The sequence below is a fragment of the Populus trichocarpa genome, chromosome 6 (assembly GCF_000002775.5).
Source record: "Populus trichocarpa isolate Nisqually-1 chromosome 6, P.trichocarpa_v4.1, whole genome shotgun sequence".
Lineage (NCBI taxonomy): Eukaryota > Viridiplantae > Streptophyta > Magnoliopsida > Malpighiales > Salicaceae > Populus > Populus trichocarpa.
Genome location: NC_037290.2, coordinates 26335149 through 26359717, shown reverse-complemented (window position 1 = coordinate 26359717; position 24569 = coordinate 26335149). Strand labels below are relative to the sequence as shown.

The following is a 24569-nucleotide window of genomic DNA, read 5'->3' as shown; positions in this document are numbered from 1 at the left end:
CCTTAAAACTAGATTTCTGGTGAGCAGAATCATAACATGCTCCTAAAAGACAATTGCGCTCCATTTATCCCCTAGACTACTCAAGCGCTGAAGGACTAAAACTATGAATGAATTGCAAGGTGCACAAAGGAGGACCACAGATATTGAGAAATTCAAAAGTCATTACAGGGGGGGATTGCAAAGGCAATGGCTTTGATTGGCTAACCTAAATCTGCCAAAAGCTTCAGGCTTGGATGTACATCATTCAAGTGTTGTTTGGGATAACCTAGTAATCTAGATAAATATTCAAGGGTGCACAAGAACTTACCATCTTCAACGGAGAACCGATTACACCAAGAGGTAACTTTACACTTCCAACATTGCGAGTTCCATAAATAAACCTAGGCCGGAGAACCACTCATAAACAAGGAAACAAAACATATTTCATCAGATTTACTGTTACTATAATCCATAATATAAGATAGCAATACACTGTCAACTACAAAAAAACACATTCATCCACGATACTAACCAATGCATACACTAGCATTCTAAACTGCAAGATTTTGACGATTAAATGCAATGAGAAGAGTACTAAGATATAGAGGATGAAACCAACATATCATAATAGCATTTTACATGAAGTAAATTTAATAGTTTTCCAAATTCAAAAGTTTTAGAACAGCTTTCTCAGATTTCAGTTGCTAAAAGAGTAAAACGAATGACAGATATATAAAAGGTACAAATTACAATAATGGAAAGAAAAAAATTACCTCCATATGCAAACTTGGTCACACAACTCTGTTTCAGCAACCTTTTACTTCAAACAGACCACAAGTAAAAAAATTACATGAGGTAAGAATGATAAGAAAGGGGAAAAGTAAATATCAAGGCATACTTGAAAGTGTTGATTCTTCTTGTGATATAACTATTTCATATCAAACAACGTATTATAAAAATCAAACTGTATCTACGTATAATACAAACTTGTTTTATAAAGCTTTAGAAAACAGTCCTTGTTTCCAGAAAAATGAAGATGAAGTTGTGCCATGCCAGCCATCAACATTATCGTGACATGATTCTAGATACAACACTTGAAATAAGCAGTAATGAAAATTGGTACCTTTCCCTCATAATAACCTTGCAGCAAGTAATGGACCAAGCCAAAGTCAGCAACAGAGATGTAAACAAATCTTTTTACACCTACAACAAATGAGCAGCCAACTATCAAATCCAATCGATTATAATAAGTTCAACCCCTAACCAAAAAGGGAAAAAAATGTAGAACTGGAACCACCTACTCTCTAACAGGCAACTTGTTTTGCAACAGTTCCTTTTCCCTTTGCTGCTATATAATCACCATTCCCAATTCAAACCTTTGAAATTCTTGTAGGTTGTAATGTACTGAAAAGACTCTTATCAAAAGTCATGTGCAATCACTGTCAATAAGCTAATGATATGAGGAGTCTCTAGTTGAAAAACAAGTAGCCACGTCTTGGACAACAACTTTAGCATTTACCTCCTGTTTTTGAGGTTTTGTTTTGGAAATGACAACTTCATGCCCAAGTTATTGCACTTGTTGCACCTTACATTGGGTCTTTTCCAGCACTTGAATGGTGGATGATCTGTCTTGCCATAGTGTTGACATGGTGGATAACCCCTTTTCAAAGATCTTTCCTTGTTTTAAAACTGATTAGCATTAATTTTACTGCTTGAAGCGTAATTTTTCTTGAAGAATTTCTTCTTATCCTTTTCAGAATCTTGATGCTTGGTTGGTAGAGCTCTTTTTACAAAACAATCTTGCCTCATAAGCCTTTGTTGTTCCTGAGCTTCCAGCAGGGGCGGAGCCTTTTAGAAGGCTTAGGTGGGCTGTAGTGCAGGACAAAAATTAATTAAAAAAAATCCAATAACCCATTTATCCTTTATCTTTTATAAAAAAACCTAACACAAATAAGTAATTGGTTGTTTTCCTTTGTCAACCTAACACAAATAATTAATTGGTTGTTTTCCTTTGTCTTTTACGAAACCTAAACACAAATAATTAATTGGTATGAGAATAAGATTTACATGCCTGGGGTTTAGCTTTTTTTCTTCTCAACAGTATACAGAGAGCTACAAAAGTGCAAAATCACAGGTAAGAATTTATGTCACAACCCGAATCTCGGGTTCATGACTGGTAACGCAGGAGCGGTGTCGAAAGGACACCTCACCTACGCTAAGCCTCAAAACGAACATATCAAAAGAACAAGTTATTTAAAAAAACATAACATTTCATAATTTTCAGAAATATTATATTATTCAAAACTAATGAAACCAAATGATAATTCAAAACTTCTCATCAGTAATTAAAACAAAAACAATAATCCATAATACTTATAACATTGTAAAAAATCCAAACTTAATTAAAATAAGGTAATAGTGGAGCGTCTAAGACATCAAATCAAAACTAAAAAGAAAGCCTCGCAAAACAAGCAAGGCATACCGACCAAAATTGAAAGAGCAGGAACACTCAACAAGTCCACATGCTAACAGAAACTAAGAACCTGAAATAATATCAAGAATGAAGGGTGAGTTCAACCAACTCAGTGAGGGAATAACATTTAATATACATTTTAGATATTTTAGATATTAATAGTTTGTAAGTTGATTTATCTTGATATACATATATATACTAAACATCTTATCATAAAGTAGTGGAATACATGTCAAAGATTAGATGACACCCGAAGGTTACCACTATGAGATGATTAGTCGCCACAGGCTGATGCCTCTTTCACCAGCTAGGTATACAGAATACTATGTGCACATAGGCTAACTACTCTCGTTTAGCATGGAGTTATTGACAAGTCCTGTATCAAGGCATAATAGATATTCACAAAATCATCAAAGAAATATATATTATATCAAATAGAATTTAGTTCGACAAAATGCAAATGCAAATTCAAGAATAGATAAGTACTCGGAAAATAAAAAAAACATATATAAATATTCAAGAGATTAAGTAGTCGTACTCATCATATAATCAACATACATATTTATTTATATTATATGCATATTAAAGATTATCCCACTCACCCGGAAAAATATAGATTAAAAGGAATATCAAATGAAAGACCCGAAAAACTTATTGATGATTGTTAGGAGAACCTACAACAAATATACAAAATATACTCAAAAGCAACTCAAAACAACACAAATAAAAGATTCCAATGCATAAAAGAAAACTAGGTTTAGAGACTAAAACGACAATTATCCAAAACAGGGACCCAAATGTAATTTTACCAAAACTGGACCAAACTGTAAATACATAACCATACTGAAATTTCACCCATAAACCATCCTCAATTCTGTCCAGAACGACATAGGGACCAAACTGTATTTTTTTTAAAGTTCAAGGACTAAAATGTAAATTCCCAAAATTGAGGGACCAAACTGAAAATGTTCCAAATCACTTATCAAAATGAGATTCATCATCCTTAACCTCATAATAACACTGTCCAGAATCTCAAAAGACATCAGGGGTCAAATTATAATTTTCCAAAGTTTAGGGACTAAACTGTAATTTTCATAATTCAAGGACCAAAATAAATTTTTGCCATCTTCAACCTCAAGACCATTTTGTCCAGATTTTCCAGCAAGGTTAAAATGGATTTCTTAACCCATAAAAAAATTATTTTAAACAAATCAAGTCATAAATCCTTATTTTTAACAACATACTAAAAATCAATCACTTAACATTAAACCCTTAATAATCAGGAATTAATCTTAACTAAACAAACTTCAAATCCTTATAAACCCTAATCTCTTCTTTAATCTTTACATAAACAAACCATAATCGAAAGTAATATGAGAGAAACCCACTTGCTACTTCCACTTTTCTTGAACCCAAAACTCAATATCAAAAACTGAAATTCTCGGTTTGATGATGGGAGGGTCACGGCGGCCACAAGACTTAGAAGAGAGAAAAGTAATTCTCTTACAACTTTTCTTTATATACCTAGGTTAACTTAGATTGGGTTTAGGCTGACTTGGGCTTGGGTTTGGACTAAAAGTTTGGGTCTTACAATTTATAAGCCCTAACTTTTCATTTTGAATTCAATATTTCACATTCATTGCAGTAAACTGTACCATAAAAATATAATAATTTGAATACGTTAACTTTTTTTAATACTTCAATGGGTCTCAATTCATAGATCATGATTCGCTAAATACCTTGTTAAGTGCGTTGTGTTAATTTGTTATTTCAAAGTTAAGTTCCCCAAATCTCCCAGTAGTCTGCATCACTATTTTATCCTTGTATATTCTGCATTTCATGAATATTCTATTGTGACATTAATATCTTTTTATCTTGATATATTTAACTTAACAATAGATTTTTAGTTGGAAGAATTAAATTCTAGATTCAGTGATGGGACAATGGAACTCCTTGTACTTAGTTCTGCTTTAGAACCTAAGGACAACTTCAAATCATTTAAAGCAAATGCTATTTACAAGCTTGCTGAGAAATATTATCCTGAAGATTTCAATGAACAAGAGATGTATTATTTGAGATCTCAGCTAGAGCATTATCAGATTGATGTGATTCATTATAAGAGCTTTCAGAATATGTCTACCATTTCTGAATTATGTCGAGGATTAGCTGAAACAAATAAGTCACAACACTGTCATTTGATTGACAGGTTGATTCGTTTTGTTTTGACTTTGCTTGTTTCCACTGCCACTACAGAGCGGACATTTTCAACTATGAAACATGTTAAAACTATGCTTCGAATAAAATGAAAGAGGAGTTCTTAGCGGATTCTATGATGATTTACATTGAACGATAGCTTGTTGAAGATATTGATTCAGATTTAATCATAAATGAATTATATTCTACAAAATATCGAAGGGTACAACTTTGATAGTGTAATTTATTTTTATTTTTATTTTTGTGTACTTTAGATTTTATTTTATTTTTTATATTTTGTCTTATGTATTTGGATTGAAACTTCATTGTTAACTTGATAAATTTATATATACAAGTCAATGATTGAACTTAAAAAATAATTTATGTGTATTTGTATTGTAGCTCAGGGCAGAAAAAATTCCTCGCTCTGTCCTTTGCTTGCAGGGCATTCAAAAGTTCTGTCACTATAATTTTGGATAGATCTTTTATGTTCTCCAAAATTGTGATTGATTCTTCATATCTTTCAGGCACTGTAACTAGTATTTTCTCAACAATTCTGGAGTCTGTGGATATAGTACCAAGTAATTTAACCTTGTTAACTATAGCAAGTAATTTATTTGAGTGCTCCTTGATAGTCTCATATTTCTACATTCTTCGTAGCTCAAATTCTCTTATTAAATTCAATATTTGCATATCATGTATCCTTTCATCTCCTACATATTCTTTCTTAAGATAGTCCACTACGCCATTATACAGTTTTACCAACAGATTAATTCCGTCGGTATAAGGAACACAAACCGTCGGTAAAATTATTACCGACGGTATCTCCGACGAAACAAATTCGTCGAAGTCATGAGCGTCGGTAATTCTAATTTCATCGCCATTTTTGTCGGTAATAAAAAAACAAAAATACCGATGGAATTTCCGACGGACATACAGACGTATAAGCGTGCCAAAAAATAAATAAATTCCCGCCACTAAGTTACCGACGGAATATTCCATCTGTAAAATTCAACGGTAATTTCGTCGATAATGGTGGCACAGGCCCGTAATTTTTTTCCAACTCTCTGTGAAATACCGACGGAACTATTCCGTCGGTGATTCCGTCGGCAATTGTGGCACGACCGTAAATATTGTAAACGATACTACAATACTTTCGGTGTAAATTTAAAATATTTTAAAAAAAATTATTTATTAACAATTAAAAAACTTATAACCAAATAAATTTTCATTAGACATTAAAAATGTAAAATTAATGTTAAATAATATTCATCGAAATATTCATTACAAATTTAATGTTTTAAAAAAACAAAATTAAACTAATTAAAATAGCGGCGGAGGAGGAGGAGGAGGAGGAGGAGGCTGGTTGTTGCTGGGACCGTACGACCAAAAAGAAGCAGCACATGGATCATCACCCATCTTTGATCTAATCTCCATGACCATTTGATGGAGCTGAGCATAATCCGTCGAGAGGCGTTCATATTGTTTTTTCAAGGTTAAAAACTCCTCTGACTGGGTGCTCGATACTGATGGAGAGCTCCCAACGGTTGAGACACTACGGGCCGACCGTAATTTATCAGCCGTCGTGGTGGAGAGCCCGTAGACCTGATTTTTATCGGGTCCATCAGAAGATCCGACCTCCATCCACAAATCCGGATCGAAATCTGGTTGGGTCAAAGGATCGTCCCCATATCTCTCTCTCAACTGGCTATTATAGGTCTCCTGAATTTTTTTTTTAAATCATCATATTCAATTCAAGAAAATAATAACTTACAAAATAATTTGATTGATCGAACATACCATAAAATGCTGAGCACGATTGTCCACGTACTACTGCACCCCCTTTTGGCGGTCTTGACTCCGCACGTGCGTCTCTATAAATAGCTCCATTGGACTCGGCTCACGTCCAAGAGACGTAGCCTGTAAGGAAAAAAAAGATTGCAAGTGAAATATATTTATAAGCAACAACAAATGAATTAACGATATATTTCATTTAAAATAATCTTACCATCCGCTTCGCATGTGCGCTGAACGGGACGGAGCCGCCGGTGTGCGTGGTCACCGAACCATGAATTTCCCGGTTCCGGTTGACGGCTCCGGATTGTGAGCGCCGTGAGAACCGCTCAGACATCACGTGCTCAATATATGCCGCCCATATATCTCCCGAGATGAATGGCGGTTTAAATTCCCGCCAAACTGCCACCTCATTCCAGCCTTCAAGACCGTTGTCCCTCGCATATCTTTTCGCCTTTTTTTAAGTGTCGTACCAAAAATCACGCAACCTACATCCATAGTAACTAATTAGAATTTAGAACATAAAATTATAAATAAAAAATAAATATTATTTTCGATTTTACCTAGTTGCCGCGTGATTCTCCCATACTCTCCTGACAACATTGTTGTCTGCGCTATCCCACTCAAATTTATTCTGTATATATAAATAATTCATTGAAAATAAAAAGAGTACAAGATATAAAATTACAAAAATTATTTATTAAAAATAAACTGAAAATTAAAAATTAACACCTACCTGAAATCGCCGAAACCAGACATCGATATTAGGTCTCCACTCAGGATGTCTGGAGACCTGAATCCATTGAAACAATGGAATCTCCATCGATGATTTCATCGCCAATGTAATTGTCCTGGGAGCCTCAATGTTTGTGAACCTGAAATTAAATAAAAAAATTAATTATTTGTTCATAAATTATGTTATAAGTATTAAAAAAAACTAAAACCTAAACAAACTTACATTGAGAAGTCATCCTTCCATTGTGCCTGGTACTTGCGGGTGAATTGACCCCGCTTTGAAGGCACGCCACTCCTGCGCTGTGAAACTGCAGTAGAAGATGAAGCATCACACGGTGGCGCAGATGCATCGCCGTGATCAGCACCTAAGGAGATGTCCTCCTCGCTGCTAGAAGAACTATGTGCAGCCGTCTGCTGACGACGTGCTGTAGATTTCATTCGACGCATCTACACAAATGTATATGAATTATTACATAAATTAACTTTAATTATTTAAAAAAAAAAATTCAGCAGCACCTCCTTTATACTAGAGACTACCCACAGTTTTCAAACCTGCAATATTTACAATAACCACAATCCATATAATCTCCATCAACATCATATATACAACCTAATATCATTAGGAATTTAATCATTAATAAAAATTCGGCAGCACCTCCCCTATATTGAAGACTACCCACAGTTTTCAAACATGCAATCTTTACAATAACCACAATCCATATAATCTCCATCAACATCATATATACAACCTAATATCTATACCAATTCAACAATAACAATTATTCAAATAAAAACAATAATATCCTAAAATTAATATAAACTAATTAAATTTAATTCTATATTTCAATTCACATTTATAACATAAATTCAACAATAACAATTATTCCAATACAAACAATAATATCCTAAAATTAATATAAACTAATTAAATTTAATTCTATATTTCAATTCACATTTATAACATAAATTCAACAATAACAATTATTTCAATACAAACAATAATATCCTAAAATTAATATAAACTAATTAAATTTAATTCTATATTTCAATTCACATTTATAACATAAATTCAACAATAACAATTATTCCAATACAAACAATAATATCCTAAAATTAATATAAACTAATTAAATTTAATTCTATATTTCAATTCACATTTATAACATAAATTCAACAATAACAATTATTCAAATAAAAACAATAATATCCTAAAATTAATATAAACTAATTAAATTTAATTCTATATTTTAATAACACTAAACAAAACATCCTAAATACAAAACAAAGAATACACAAAACTAAAAAAACAATACATTAATTCAAAATAAATTTTGGAATAAAAAATGCTTACCTTAATAGTGTTGATTTTTAGATTTTATCTATAAAAATACACAAAACAAAGAACACCAAAAAAATAATGATAATTAAAATAAAAAAAATACAAAGATAAAGAAAAACCATTACATACCTTTTAATATATTGAAAACTACCACCAAAACAATCAAATCTCTTCCAAAACTTAAACTAAAAACTGAGAGGAGAAGAAATAGAGATGAGAGCCAAGAGAAAAAATGAACCAAATAGGGGGGAGGGGGGGTTTTTATATGCCAATATTTCCGTCGAAATTACCGACGGAACATTAATTATTGTCGGTGGCATTTATTTCCGTCGATAATTCCGACGAGAAATAAATTGAAATGCGCACCAAAATTTTCGAAACTGCCGCCTTTTGTTTTTATCCATCGGTAATGCCGTTGGTGATTACCGACGGCCTACAATTCCTTCGGTAATAGCGCGCCTCTGACAGGCGTGCGCTTTGGGACGTGTGATTTCTGTCACCATTCCGTCGGTGATTCCATCGGTAATTGTGGCAGAAGCCCGTAATTGTTTTCCAACTCTCTGTGAAATACCGACGGCATTATTCCGTCGGTGTTACCGTTGGTAAACCAGTCAATATTTACATGAATTTTCTTCTAACCTCCTGCACACTTAGATCACACACAACACAATAACAGGAGCTGACAATTAAAAAGGAATAAATATTTCATGTTTCAAAATATTACGTTATAAAAATAAGGTTTTACAGCATGTTTAGTCAGAATTTTCATCTTCGTCCTCAATTGAATTGTTATCATCCGCTTCATCGCGCTCTTCAATGTGGTTATCATCTTCTTCATCAACATTCTGTACTACACTAGTAGAGCTCAAAATGGCATTCATCTCCTCTGTGTCAACATCAACAAGACTATCATCGAAAACATGAAAATTCGAATTTTCTTCTAAGTCAATCGAAGGAGCAACTCGGTATGGTTCAACCAACTCACTAGCTTGAAAGACTTCATCTATCACACTTGTGTCTTCGTTCTCATCCTGAACAACCTCGACACGACCCCTTGGTTTTGTTTTTAAAACGGATAACCAATCAACTCTTGATCGGTCCCTTCTAAAGGAAGGGGTGTATGTGTAATAAACTTGTTGGCATTGCTTTGCGAAAACAAAGACGTCGTTTACGTTGCGGTGTCTAGCTTTTGAGTTGATTTCAACGAGACCATAGTGAGGATCTATTCTGATTCCTCTGTCAGTTGTGTCATACCAATAGCATTTGAATAAAAACACTCTATTCTGCTCGCTATGATAGTGCAGTTCCATAACCTCTTCCAATCTACCGTAGTAGTCAACTTCAAACTCACTAGAAGTCGATCCCTTAATACGAACACCGCTATTGTATGTCTTTCTTCCATGCCCATATTCTTCAGTATGAAAGATATATCCATTGACAAAATACCCGTTATAGCACTTGACTTTTCTTTCAGGGCCCAGGCTTAGTAAAGACAGTGAAATAGTAGCACTAACTCCCATTTGATAAACCTTGTATAATAAATACAACAATAATCAATAAACAGATATTATGTAATATATATTTACGTACAGTGAATTACATTGCAAGAGATTATGAGTTTGTGATAGGACTTACATGTGTTCTAAACCATGTGGCAAATTGTTCATCTTGTAATTGAAAGATCTGGGATTCGGTCAGCTGTGAGTTATTGGACAGTAAGTATCGTCGATGTTGCCTGCAAGGTTGTTTCAAATTATATGAGTTTATGGTATCACAAAACATAAATAATACACTCTTGACAAAGTTTATGTCGAACATCTACTTACTTAATAAAAGGTCTCAGCTCATCACAGTTAAATAGGATATAATTGTGTGCTTGTCTGAACTCTATTTCAGACAAATATCTTCCCCTCACAACATTTTTAGGTGTGGATCGTCCAGGGTTAGAGAATATTGACAAGTTCCCACTTAAAGGCACTTCACCACCATTATCATGTCGTGGAACACAGTTGATCCTCGTTCTTAAATGAGGTTCGAAATAGTATGAGATAAATGTTGAGATCTCCTCAACAATATAGGCCTCACATATTGACGCCTCAACATGCGTCTTGTTCTTAACCTTTTTTTTTTTTAAGATTGAACAAGTACCTGCATATATATATATATATATATATATATATATATATATATATATATATATATATAGAATTAATCAAAAATTATAAAAAAAAACAAAAAAAACATTTAATTATGAATTACATAGCAACTATAATATCTAACCTCTCGAATGGATATATCCATCTGTACTGGACCGGTCCTCCAACTTTTACCTCAAACGGTAAATGTACGGGTAGATGCTCCATTGAGTCAAAAAATAATGGAGGGAATATCATCTCAAGTTTGCATATTGTCTCCACGATATTCATTTCAAGCCTCTCAATGTGATCAACATTCAACTTGCTGGAGCATATATCTCTGAAGAAATGACTGATCTCCGTTAGTGCATCCCATATCCCCTTTGGCAACAAATCACGAAAAGCTAATGGGATGAGTGTTTGCATAAACACATGGCAGTCATGACTCTTCATTCCATATAATCTGCATTCCTCGGTATTAACCAACCTTGATATGTTCGAGGCATGTCCATCGGGAAAATGCAGACTCTTAAGCCATTTGTAGACTAGTAGTTGTGCGTTTTTCATTAACACGAAGCTTGCTCTTGGTTTTGCGACCCGTGACCCATCACAAACCAACTCCATATTTTTACAGTTACAGAACAACGCTACATCCAATCTAGCCTTGATGTTGTCCTTTGTCTTCCCCTTCACATCCAAGACGGTATTGAAAATGTTCTCAAACACGTTCTTTTCAATGTGCATGACGTCAAGGTTATGACAGAGAAGATTGGTCTTCCAATAAGGAAGCTCCCAAAATATACTTCATTTCACCCAGTTATGGGTCAAACCAAAACCAGGAAACTTCTGCTTCCCTGATTGGAGACCAAACACAATGTCACCATACTCTGAAACAACATCAAGCAATTCTTCACCGGAAAGACGCGGGGGTGCAACATCCTTTTCAACTCTGCCAACAAAGAAATCCTTTCTGTTCTTTCTGTACCTGTGATTCGGCGGCAAGAAGCGACGGTGACAGTCAAAAAAAGAAGCTTTACCCCCGTTTGTTAGCGTGAATGCCTTGTTGTTCTCCATACAATATGGACATGCTAGCTTTCCATGTGTGCTCCAACCAGAAACCATTCCATAAGCTGGGAAATCATTGATAGTCCACATCAAAGCTGCTCTCATAACAAAATTATGTTTCCTCGAGATGTCATAAGTTAAAGCTCCAGAGGACCACAATTGCGTCAACTCATCAATCAACGGACGAAGACAAACATCTATATTCCGACCCCGACTGCTTGGACCTGGTATGACCATAGATAGAAACATGAACTCCGGCCTCATACACATCCCCAGTGGCAAGTTATAAACCATCAGTATGACCGGCCAACAAGAATAAGGAGTAGCAAATGACCCGAATGGGTTGAATCCGTCTGTACACAACCCAAGATGCACGTTCCTTGATTCAGTTGAAAAGTGAGGATGCACACTGTTAAAGTGTTTCCAGGCTTCACCGTCAGAAGGATGCACCATCACTCCATCAACCGCATGATGTGATTGGTGCCATGTCATGTGCTCAGCAGTCCTTGGTGACATGAATAACCTCTGCAATCTAGGTGTGATTGGGAAGTATCTAAGTTTTTTATATGCCACGAGAGTCTTTACTCTTCCAGTTCTGGGTTTGTAACGGGAATGCCCACATGTCATGCACTCGGTCAGCTCAGCATTTTCAAGGTAGTATAACATGCAGAAGTTAGGACACATGTCAATTTTCTGGTATCCTAAACCGAGGGGTTTCATCATGGACTTGGCAGCATAGAAGTTCTCTTTCAGCTTGTTCCCCTCAGATAAAATGCTTCTCGGCCATTCGATAATCTTGTCATAACCGGCCTCACTCAACCCGTGATCTGACTTGATGGTGAACACCTGTGCTACAACCGATAATTTACTGTGGTTCGTGCAGCCATCCCATAATGGCTCGTCAGAATCTTTCAACAGATCAAAAAACCTTGCTGCATCTGCATTAGGTTCTTCTTCTATGTTTGGAAATTCACTGGCATTACCTTCACTCATTCTCATTGCATCCATAACCATATTCCTGTAACGATTATTGTTCTCATTTCCAACTTCATGCATGTTGCTAGCACTAGAAGTTGACCCGACCACCCTTTCAACCATGCTCTCATTAGGAACAAATAGTTCTCCGTGTGCATACCAACACAAGTAGTCCTGCATGAACCCTTTGGTTAGAAGATGCATCGTTACAACATCTTGATGTAGAAACTTTAAATTTTTACACTTCCTGCATGGACACCTAATACCGCCATCAGTAAAATTCCTCGGGATAGATGTTGCAAAATTAATAAAACCCTGAACACCGTTACAATAATCCATCCTCCGCAATCCTTGGGGTGAGTCCCAATACATCCATGAACGATCATCCATGACTTCTGTTGAATCTCTATAAAACATAAAAAAAAATTGGTTTCTTATGTTAAATATTCACTATCAATTATCCAACAAACTAAAAAAACACTTATGTTAAATATTCATTATCAACTATCAACTATCAACGTTCATACATATAAATTTATACATATATAAATTTACAAAAATCACAACTTCGCAGTAGAATTGATAACAATTAAAACATTCCCGACGTCAAACAAGCTATAATATAATTCGGTGTAATTCAAACAAAATTTCAACAATTTACAAACAAATATAATTTGATAAAATATTCTAAAACAAACTATAACAACTACAATATTATACATTCATACAAGAAGTTTCTTTAACAAAATACATATACTAAAAAAACAATAAAATTCACATTTAAAAGTTAAAACTAAAAATGATAAATTTACTTACAAAAAATGATAAAATCCACAAGAATTAACGGATGTTGTGACCACGTACAAAAGTATAAGAAACTTGAGTGCTGGCTTGTGTTGAGAAGAGGGGAGAGTTAAGATGGGTGGTTGGCTGCAGTTTGGGAGGGGAGAGGTGGGATGTGGAAGAAGAAGGGGAAGAAGAAGGAGAAACAGAGGAAGAGAGGAAGAGAGAGTGTCGGCAAAGGCAGTATATACTGACGTTTACCGACGGACTCACCGACGGAATATTCCGTTGGTAAATCTATCGTTGATTTCGCTGGTGGTAGCGACACATCCCTGCTTGGCTGTCCGGGTTTGAATCCCTCGGTATTTCCGCCGGTAAATTCATCTGAATAAAATCCACGTCATCCCGCCGTTGCAATTTTCAAAAAAAATTCACGCCGTCGGCAATGCCGCCGGTATATACCGACGAAATTATTCCATCGGTATATACCGGCGGAATCGCCGATGAAATTTTTCCGTCGGCTAATTCCGACAGCATTTGAGATGAAATTTCAACAAGTTTCCGTCGGTAAGTCCGTTGGTGTTATCTGATTTTCTAGTAGTGGTCTTAGACATTTTTTGCTGATTTGAGAGACATGATTTTTGTGAAAATGGTTGTTGAAACAATAACAAATAAGCATGCTTTTGCTTTTGATTTATTTTATTTCTTTCTAGATTTATGTTGAACAACCAGCTAGATTTGTGTTTTAGGGAGAAGAAGATAAAGTTTATATGCTGAAGAAAACTTTTTATGGTTTAAAGCAGACACCTAGAGCCCAATATATATATTAGGGTTGATGATTATCTTATAAGCTTTGGTTTTTCTTTCTTGGTGGCTTTTGATCCAAGTCATGGTTGGGTTATTTGGTAATGGAAGAACATCATAATCTTCTTCGATAACTTTTCAAAGATCTAATGTCTCAAAATAAATTTTTATTTTCGCAGCTCAAAGTCTTGTCAAAGACAAGAGGGGTTATATGAGAGAAGCTTGCTTTAGCTTTCATTGTAGGTCCCCTAATACAAATTGCTTTGATATTAATTAATGATTTTAAAAGGAAGAAAAGAAAAGAGGAGAGAATTTTATGATAATAGTCTGCTATTGTTGTACAGACTTGAGTTTCTATTTTATTCATTAAAACTTCATTACATTTATAGGAAGAACAATCAACCGAAATGCTCTAATAAAGCATCAGATCAGCAACTGATATCTTAACTAACTAATTTGTTCTTATAGACTAGCTCAACATTTATTTAATGATAATAGAATAGAAAAAACAGGACTCACGGATTCCTGAAGCAGTCTTCAACAGTAGGCAAATATCTGGGTTCTTGTTAAGTTAGGACTTGTAAGAAAAGGCAAGAAGTATATCACAAATATGAAGGTACAGAAGGTAATGGCAGATGCTCCTCAGTAACACAACTCAAAGAGAAAAACAGAAGGCAAGAAATATAACTCAATTTCTGAAACCCAGTTTAATCCTACTTAAATCTTAGTAAAATCATCTCACTTACATGTATTTTTAGTACAGTAATTGCATTTCTTTACATTGCTAATGGCTACTGGTGTCAGAAGTGTCAAATGATAACCTACAAGTCAATTACTTTCATGGTCTATTTCCAAAGCTGCCGGTCTCTCCTGATTTCGGTTGGTAAGCTGATCGATATCTATTACTACCTCTTGAGGTGCTTCCCTATTTGGACTAGAATCATAGCTTGCAGAAGATCGATTGGCAGGATATTCCGTGTCGACTGAATAGTCTGATGGGCTTGGCGCCCCCATAGCAGGCAGACTGATGCCATTTCTATCATTCAGATCACTTTGTCTGAAAGTACTGGATGTCGAGTCCCTTTGAATGAAAATTCTAAAGAAGTTTTCAATTCTACTCCATATTGAAGCTGTGGAATCAGAGGACCTCAAGACGTTTCTTTCCCGGTAAACAAACATGACTACGAAGATAATGAGAGCTAACAATGCAGCTAGTCCTGCAATTAAAAATAACCCCCAGAAACTCTTGAGACTAAGGCTATTAGATGAAATTGAGGAGCTGGATTCTGGACAAGTGCTTTTTTTGCCAAACCATGCACCCTCTATTTGCTTCATTTCATCTCCCTCGGTCACATTTAAAATTGCCCTCGATATATCAGGCACTAGAGGAGAACCTTTAGGGAAGACCTGAAGTTACAAAAAGAAAGGATACATGAGAAACTATATATGCACTTATTAGCCACAGAGTAAATGGAAATAACAAGATAGGAAAGTGGGCTTACAAAGCCAAAACCGCCGGTTTTAAATTTAGGATCAATCATGGTATATTTGGAGCAATATCTTGACAGAATGAGCTTTATATATGCAAGTTCGTCGAAAGCAGCAGCAATACCACCATTTCCACTTCCTTTGGAGAAAAGATGGTGGCATTCTTCTGGAGAACTATACACCACGAGCTTGGACTTGTCGAACCCCAAGTCTAACAAGATTCCTAGAATAAAAGAACCCTTCTGGTAGCCCACATACTCCCCTTTCTTAATGAGCTCACGCACATCAGTAACTGTAGGCTGCAGCTGCTCGACGGTAAGTAGGCTTGCTAAACTGGCGGTGTAACTCTGCGTGAGGATCAACACAACAAAACACCAGATGATTATCACCGCCCTAGACAAGTTGCTAACCACTCTCTCCCCTGTAAATATAAACATAAAGTCAATTTGGTTTTTATATATATGGAGTGCTAGTACAACAGTAGAAGGAAGATTCACAAGGGAAGGGAGATTACGTTGTGCAAAAACCATAGTTGAGAAGGAAAACCAGAAACTAGTGCCAGCTTGATCTGAAGCTGACCCTCGAAAATCTTCATTTATTCTGTGCTCAAGAACCCAGACCACAAATCCAATGAGAACAAAGAACAGAAAACTGCTCACCCAAAGGTCCCATGTCAAAGGTTTCATGAAGACCCATGCATTTTTGCTGTTGTTGTCTGCAATCGGAACAATCATGGAGACACCACTTTCTGTGAAAGGCAAGGTATAGTCGATGTACAAGGACCTGTTGTAGACAATAGTTATGTCTCCAACCACGGCATCATAATTCTGTTGGCAATAAACAAAAAATACATCAATGTGAATGATATTCAATGTGATATAGTTTCAAGAACAGAGAAGGAGAGAGCAAGTCTTACCTTCAAGTACACTTGATAGGCCAGATCGTTGTAAGTTCCAGCAGGTTCGCCATCAGGCTTGGCAAAGGGGATGTACTCATAAGGCAAAGCATAAGGCAATGCTTTGACTACAGCATCAAAAACATCTATGCAGAATCCGGTGAATGTTGCGGTGTTGGAACCAGGATCTTTTGTTACTGCTACAAACTCACTGAAGCCAGACTTCACAGGCACTCCTATTTTCAACTTCTTCTCATTTGTGGGAATCTCCCAACCCTTGGGAACCACAGTTGTATCCCCAGGAAAAATTACAGTGGAAAGTCTGGAAGTAGAAGTTGAATTCATACGTTTATTTATTCTCGGATTCAGTGTTTTCACAAGTCCTTCTGGTGGCGTCCAAAATCCAATCCGTCTTCCTCCATTTCCGTTCACATTAACTATCTGAAAAGCTGGTGATTGAAACTGCCCATCAACAAAAAGGTAATCTCCTGTAAGGCCTTTGAAACTAGTGGTCGATAAAGCTCGAAGAATGTTCGGACCATTTAAAGAGACGCCAAGAGTTGCAAGATCTGTTGATGTGTTGCTAGAAACATTTGCCTTTTGGAAGCCAAAATTTGTAGTGCCGGCTTTCTCAACTGCCAAGGCCAATGCTGTAGTGGCATCATAGGTGTTAATAATTATGTTGTTGTGTTTTGTGCAGGTGAAGGGATGCACAATCAAGAGCAACAATGCTGAGTATTGAAGAACACGAACTACACACAAGGTGTTTGATAAAATGTCTCAGTGAGTATTTCCTTAACTTCATGTCTTTAAATACATGAGAAAACTTAACAAACTTTCCTAGTTATCTGCCACTAACTCTGTAGTGGACAATGTGCTACCACCAACTCTGTAGTGGACAATGTGCTGCCACTAACTCAGCAACAACTTCAGAAAAACAAGGGATTTACTTTGACCAAATCAAAACAGAAATGAAAGAAAAGAAAATAGACAATACTTGATTGAATAACAATTAGACAAACTGAAACACTAGAGTTAAAATGTCAATTGTCTAACACTCCTCCTTGACATTTTGACGACAAATTCCAATCATTTGTCTTAATGTCTCAAATCTCTCTTTAGGTAGTGGTTTGGTAAATATATCTGCAAGTTGTTCTTCGGAAGAACAATGAATCAGCATCACTTCATTAGATTGTTGAACTTCTCTAATAAAATGAAACTTGATTTTGATATGCTTTGTACGTCCATGAAAGACTGGATTCTTTGAAATTGATACTGCAGAACTGTTGTCACACATGATTTTAGTAGCTTCAATCTGTTCATGTCCCAAATCCTTTAACATTTTCCTCAACCAAATTGCTTGGTTGACAGCAGAGGCAGCAACAATGTACTCTGCTTCTGCAGTGGACTGAGCTGTTGTCTCTTGCTTCTTTGAACTCCAGGTGAAGACACCTGAATTGAGTGAGAATAAATACCCTGAAGTGCTTCTTGAATCATCAACACAGCCTCCCCAGTCACTGTCAGTATAGCCTTTTAGTTCCACAACTCCTTCTGATGATCTTGGACAGAAAAATACCAAGATCAATGGTACCTTTAATGTATCTAAGTATCCTTTTTGCTGCAATAAAATGAGTCTCCTTTGGGGAATGCATGAACCTTGAAAGAATGCTCACAGCAAACAATATGTCAGGTCTGCTTGCTGTAAGATATTGAAGGCTGCCAATTAAGCCTCTATACAAACTTTCATCCACTTTTTCAGATTCATCATCCTTGCTAAGCTTGATACTTGTTGTCATAGGAGTCCCCACTGGTTTACAATCCTGCATTTTGAATCTTTTTAGGATGTCTGAAGCATACTTCTTTTGGCATGTAAAAATGCCATGGCTGGATTGCATCACTTCCATTCCAAGGAAGTAGTTCATCATTCCAAGGTCAGACATCTCAAACATCTTCTTCATTTCATCTTTGAACTCTTGGATCATCCCAAGTTCACTTCCTGTGATGAGCATATCATCTACGTAAATAGATACAATTAGAAAATGGTTACCACAGGATTTCACATACAAAGTTGCTTCATTTTGGCTTCTGCTGAACCCAAGTTGAAGCAGATGTGTGTCCATTCTGTCATACCAAGCTCGGGGAGCTTGTTTCAACCCATACAAGGCCTTCTTAAGTAGATACACATAATCTTCTTTATCTTTAACAACATACCCATCAGGTTGTTCTACAAAGATTTCTTCAGCAAGAAATCCATTCAAGAAGGCAGACTTGACATCAAGTTGGTGAATCTGCCAAGAGTTATGTGCTGCAAGTGTAATGAGAAGTCTAATAGTATCATGCCTTGCTACTGGAGCAAAGGTCTCTAGGTAGTCCACACCATATTGCTGAGCATAACCCTTTACCACCAATCTAGCCTTGTATTTGCATATTGACCCATCTGGATTGAGTTTTGTTTTAAAAACCCATCTTACACCTATCACCTTGCGATGCTTAGGCCTTTCAATCAGCTGCCATGTTGCATTTTTGTTGATCATTTCCATTTCTGCCTCCATTGCTCTCCTCCATGCTGGAAATTCTTGAGCTTCAGTATAGCTGGTTGGTTCTAGAATTGCCATGTTGCATCTTAGGTGAATATCTTCCAATGATCTTGTGCCTCTAACTGGAAAATCATCCACTGATTCATCAGCTACCAGTTGAGGTTGAATGGTGGATGGTTGATCAGAAATCATATTTTTCTGATGTTCCCAATCCTATGTGATTGCTTCATCAACCTTCACATCTCTGCTGAGAATTACCTTCTCTGTTTGTAAGCAAAGGATTCTGTATCCTTTGGTAGTTATTCCATAGCCCACAAGAACTCCCTTCTGAGCTTTGTTGTCAAGTTTGCTCCTCTTTGGCTCAGCTATATGATAATAGCATATGCTGCCAAATATTCGAAGATGATCTACAGCAGGTTTGACACCATTCCAGCCTTCATATGGTGTCTTGTCCTCCAGTGCTTTGGTTGGAAGTCGGTTCAGCAAGTAAACAGAGGTATTGACTGCCTCTGCCCATAATTTGTTTGGCATTTTCTTTTCAAGTAAGAGACATCTAGCCATCTCCATTACTGTTCTGTTCTTCCTCTCACACACACCATTTTGTTGCGGTGTGTATGGTGTAGTGTGCTGGTGCACAATGCCTCTGCTGTTGCAAAACTCAAGAAACTGATTTGAGGTATATTCAGTACCATTGTCAGATCTTAAACATTTAATTAGCATGTCACTTTGATTCTCAACTAAAGCTTTGAATGTTTTAAAGATTGTAAATACTTCACTCTTAAATTTGATGAAATACACCCAACACATCCTAGTATAATCATCAATAAAGAGAATGAAATACTTGTTACCATATAATGAGGCTGTCTTCATAGGTCCACACACGTCAGTGTGGATGAGCTGAAGCTTTTGGCTGGCTCTCCATGCTTGCCCTTTAGGAAATGGTGGCCTGGATTGCTTGCCAAGTTGACATGTTTCACACAATTGAATCTCACCATTCAATGTAGGCAATGCTTCAACCATTTCCTTTTGTTTCAGAATTGACAAGCCCTTTTGATTGAAATGGCCAAATCTTTTATGCCAAAGATTTGAAATATCCTGAGTAGCACTCACATATGCATGATTAGATACTTTATCCCAGTCAACAACAAAGCTTCTGTTTTTCATCTTTACACAGAACACTTGTTCTCCAGAAGGATCAAAGATAGTGCATTTATGATCCTTAAACTGAAGAGAATAGTTTTTCTCCATCATTTGTCCAACACTCAACAAATTTTGACTGATTTCAGGTATGAATAACACATCAGGAATGATTTTGATACCTGAACTTGTTTGAACATTTACTGACCCTCTGCCTTTGACCTCCAGAAATTCTCCATTGCCAACCTTTACTCTGGATTTGTAAGATTCATCAAGGGTTTTGAACATTCCAGCATCATTGCACAAATGGTGTGTGCATCCACTATCGATAAGCCAAGTATCAGCTGAATCATTTGTTGAGAAACAAGTGACAGCAAAGAATTGCTCCTCCTGTGTATCAACTTCATCCGCAAGGTGAGCTTGTTGAGGTTTTGGGTCTGATTTTTTAAACTTGCAGACCTTTGTGATGTGCCCTGATTGCTTGCAATTTCCACAAATTGCATCTGGCCTCCACCAGCAATATTTTTCTGAATGTGTGTTTCTTTTGCAGTGAGTGCAGGGAGGAAACTTCTTCTGTTTTGAACCTTCACTGGTGCTGCCCCCTTCATTTTTGCCTTTACTTCTCAGATTAAGCAACTTCTTTCCTTTTCCAGCTTGTTGTTTTTGCACATAAAAGGCTCCTTCAGTCAATCTGTCTTGCCTGATTGTTCTTCGTTGCTCTTGTGCTTGAAGAGCACTCATTAGTTCACCTAATGAGATTTTACTGAGGTCCTTTGATTCTTCCAGAGAGGAGATTTTGGATTCAAACCTCTCAGGAAGAGTCACAAGAACCTTCTCCACAATCCTGCTGTCAGGAAAGTCTTCTCCAAGTAATCTGATGTTGTTGATAATTAGTGAAATTCTATCAGAATACTTGGAGATTGTTTCATCTTCTTGCATGTTAAGTGCCTCAAAATCTCTCTTCAAATTCAGCACTTGCATTTGCCTTGTTCTGTCACTGCCTTGGTATTCTTCTTTTAGTTTGTTCCAAGCCTCTTTGGCTGAATTGCATGCCATAATTCTGTAGAAAATGCTTTCTGCCACAGAATTCTGGATGATTGATTTTGCTTTGGATTTCTTTGCCTTTTCCTCACTGCTGAACTTGATTTGAGCCATAGTGGGATTTGTTGGTAAGGGAGCTACTGGTTTGTCTTCGGAAACAATTTCCCAAAGATCATAAGCTTCAAGAAAAGCTTGCATCTTCACTGACCAAATGTGGTAGTTTTCGCCAGTGAATATAACGGGGGAGTTTAAAAGTAGGTTGTTGGATGTCATTTTTGAGATTTTGAAAAAAGGTGTTTTGGTCCTGTAAGATCTAAGAGAGCTCTGATACCACTGTTAATAATTATGTTGCTGTGTTTTGTGCAGGTGAAGGGATGCACAATCAAGAGCAACAATGCTGAGTATTGAAGAACACGAACTACACACAAGGTGTTTGATAAAATGTCTCAGTGAGTATTTCCTTAACTTCATGTCTTTAAATACATGAGAAAACTTAACAAACTTTCCTAGTTATCTGCCACTAACTCTGTAGTGGACAATGTGCTACCACCAACTCTGTAGTGGACAATGTGCTGCCACTAACTCAGCAACAACTTCAGAAAAACAAGGGATTTACTTTGACCAAATCAAAACAGAAATGAAAGAAAAGAAAATAGACAATACTTGATTGAATAACAATTAGACAAACTGAAACACTAGAGTTAAAATGTCAATTGTCTAACAATAGGCCAGTAGTCCATAAATGTTCAACTCAGCATCAATTTTATTTGGATTATCTCGTAGGAATTGCCTTTTCCACCGAGCTCGAAAATATTCAAGCTGTTTTGTTCTTGGAACATAAGGTTTAATACCCAATACTCCTTGGATAGTATCGGTGACAGAATGATTCGGTGAACTCAAGAAATCAACACTCAGACCGTCTGTCATGATCCAAACATAGCCTCCACTCATCATTCCAATCTCTTTTGCTTTGGTGAAAAGCCGAGTGCCTAGAGAGCGATACATATGCACAATGAAAACTCTAGTTTGCATTGTCATCAACTTATAAAGCTCCTCAACAATTTGATCATCAGTGGCCGATGGAGAAATGACACTCCGGTAGGGCACACGAGCATCAACTTCTTGCAGAGCATCAGTTAAATAAGGTATGATTCCCTCTCCATATTCATTGTCAATGTAGATGGGCACCGCTTCTCTCCACCCAAAGGCTTGAACTATAGCACTTATGGCATTCACTTGAGCTGAATCATTTTGTGTTGCTCGCAAGAAATATGAACTCCTGATGGAAGTAAGAGAAGGACTTGTTGCAGAAAAAGATATAATTGGCACCTGAGCTTTTTCTCCAAGGTCAATAACAAAATTGGCTTGCATTGATGTTGTTGGCCCTAAGATTGCTTGCACTTCCACATTTTTTATCAAGTCCAGGGCTGCATTTCGAAAGGAGAGTAGAAAAATTAAAGACTTCTGCAGCAGAGAACGATCAAGCAAAGGATCACAGTTTCTTATAGGATGATCATTCTGCAGTCACATTTTATGATCTGTGAGCTCCTCTCTTTTGCTCTACACCTTATGTTGGATTTGGTTAGTGTTCTAGTACGACTTATTCATAAAATAAACACTATCTTATAAATCAAAGAAACATGTTCTTTTTTCTTTACTTCCTTTTATTTTCTGTTATGTTACGAGACAGTAATTAAACACTATCTTATAAATCAAGAAATGACATGACAGCAGAAAATTAACATGCTTTTGTCTAGCAATCCATGCTGATCGAGCTATATATTTCTTTCACTATCAATCCCAACTTTTAAGCAGAGCATGAACTTTTGTTTTAACTTGAGGGAAAAGTGGCTAATTAACTGGTGAGTGTACATGTATAATGCAAGAACTAGTGCTTCTATATCAACAAAAATAATTCATAATTGAATGACGATTCAAGTATAATGCAATGATCGGCGTAGCCGTCCTAATTAAACAATTAAAGTAGGCAGTGCCAAACTTCTCATGTTCATATTTTATTATAAGAAATACATCTCAGGCTGTTAATTACATATAAGAAGGTGGCTGATGAGGCAGTGACAAGTTAAACAAATTATTAAATGAGTTCAATTCTAAATTATTAATAATCCAAAAGTGATTAGGCATGAATTGCTGATAAGCTACTTATGACATACACATGTTGATGCGAGCTTATATAGCAAGTGAATGTTGCAAGCATTTAGACAAGGATTTGATATTATTAGAGGAGAATATTATCTAGATAAGACTGTAAATTATTAATAATTCAAAAATGGGATAGGTTTAGATTTGAGAGGAAGTTTGGTAATATCATATTAGATTAATATCTTAAAATTAAGATAACGAGAAATCTAATCATTTGATCGAGTTTAAATTTTTTCCATGTTATCTTAAAAATAAAATAACTACGTCGCTTATCGGACTATTTGATCTTCCAGAACTATGCTTGGAAGTTGTTGATTGGATAAATTTTTTTATTTTCTTAGGATTTTTTTATCTTTTTAGGATTTTGTTTTAATTTCTTTGATGTATTTGGATTTTAAATTGTTTTGTAGGGGATGTAGTTTTCCTGACTTATTTAAATATTTTATAAATCTCTTGAAAAAACAACTATTATATACTTAATTTTATAATTTAAAGTTCACTCTTTTTGCTCATTAAAATTTTTATGTTTCGTATGTTATCGCTATTATATTAGCTTCCACCTACAGGGGGGTGTACAGCTCACGATAGATGACTGGGGGGGCCGCAAATTTGGAAAGTAAGAAAGCCACAATTTATACGGCTGGAGGTGGGGGGCGCAAATTTGGAAAGTAAGATAGCCACAATTTATGATGACTTTTGTGTGTTTTGACCCACCTTTGTCATTTTGTGTTCAATACAATGAAAGGTTGAGGAAGAAATTCCTAGTAAATATCACGGTTTGAGCGTGAATGGCTTACGTAAACACGATCAGAAAGAGAGTTTGTCTAGATATGTGCAGGTTTTTCTGAGAATACCCTTAGCTTGAAATGAAGAATATAACAAGCATGCAACGGTATATATGTTCTCATATCATGTCGATGGACCTGCGCGCATTTCTATGAACAAACTAGAGATTTGCAGGCCGAGAACCTCATCAGATAATTAATACAGAATGTAAAAATCTCTACTGTTAAAATGTTGCATGAGGAGGTTA

General features: G+C 36.1%; 2 protein-coding genes and 1 long non-coding RNA gene across 7 annotated transcripts in view; 1 reads left to right on the top strand and 2 right to left on the bottom strand.

Moving 5' to 3' along the window:
• Nucleotides 1–24569, bottom strand: part of LOC18100710 (glutamate receptor 2.8-like) — a 59588-nt gene that overhangs the window by 9021 nt on the left and 25998 nt on the right. The window lies entirely within an intron of this gene.
• Nucleotides 14968–24569, bottom strand: part of LOC7489173 (glutamate receptor 2.8-like) — a 35663-nt gene continuing 26061 nt past the window's right edge. For both annotated transcript variants that reach the window (XM_052453495.1, XM_052453494.1), the window contains exons 2-6: nucleotides 22101–22800; nucleotides 16680–17325; nucleotides 16278–16590; nucleotides 15778–16184; nucleotides 14968–15682 (exon numbers count right to left, since the gene is read on the bottom strand). In XM_052453495.1, coding sequence (XP_052309455.1) covers nucleotides 15104–15682; nucleotides 15778–16184; nucleotides 16278–16590; nucleotides 16680–17325; nucleotides 22101–22800 — 2645 coding nt within the window. In that variant the 3' untranslated portion in view covers nucleotides 14968–15103. The remainder of the gene's footprint in view (nucleotides 15683–15777; nucleotides 16185–16277; nucleotides 16591–16679; nucleotides 17326–22100; nucleotides 22801–24569) is intronic.
• On the top strand, nucleotides 17388–22092 carry LOC127905409 (uncharacterized). Of its 3 annotated transcripts, none has more exons than XR_008059388.1 (4): nucleotides 17388–17441; nucleotides 20370–20481; nucleotides 20561–20746; nucleotides 20883–22092. It is a non-coding gene; the product is annotated as an uncharacterized LOC127905409 (long non-coding RNA). The 3 variants fall into 3 exon arrangements; XR_008059389.1 differs by lacking the exon at nucleotides 17388–17441 and adding an exon at nucleotides 19817–19871; XR_008059387.1 differs by lacking the exon at nucleotides 17388–17441 and having other exon boundaries at nucleotides 20058–20481.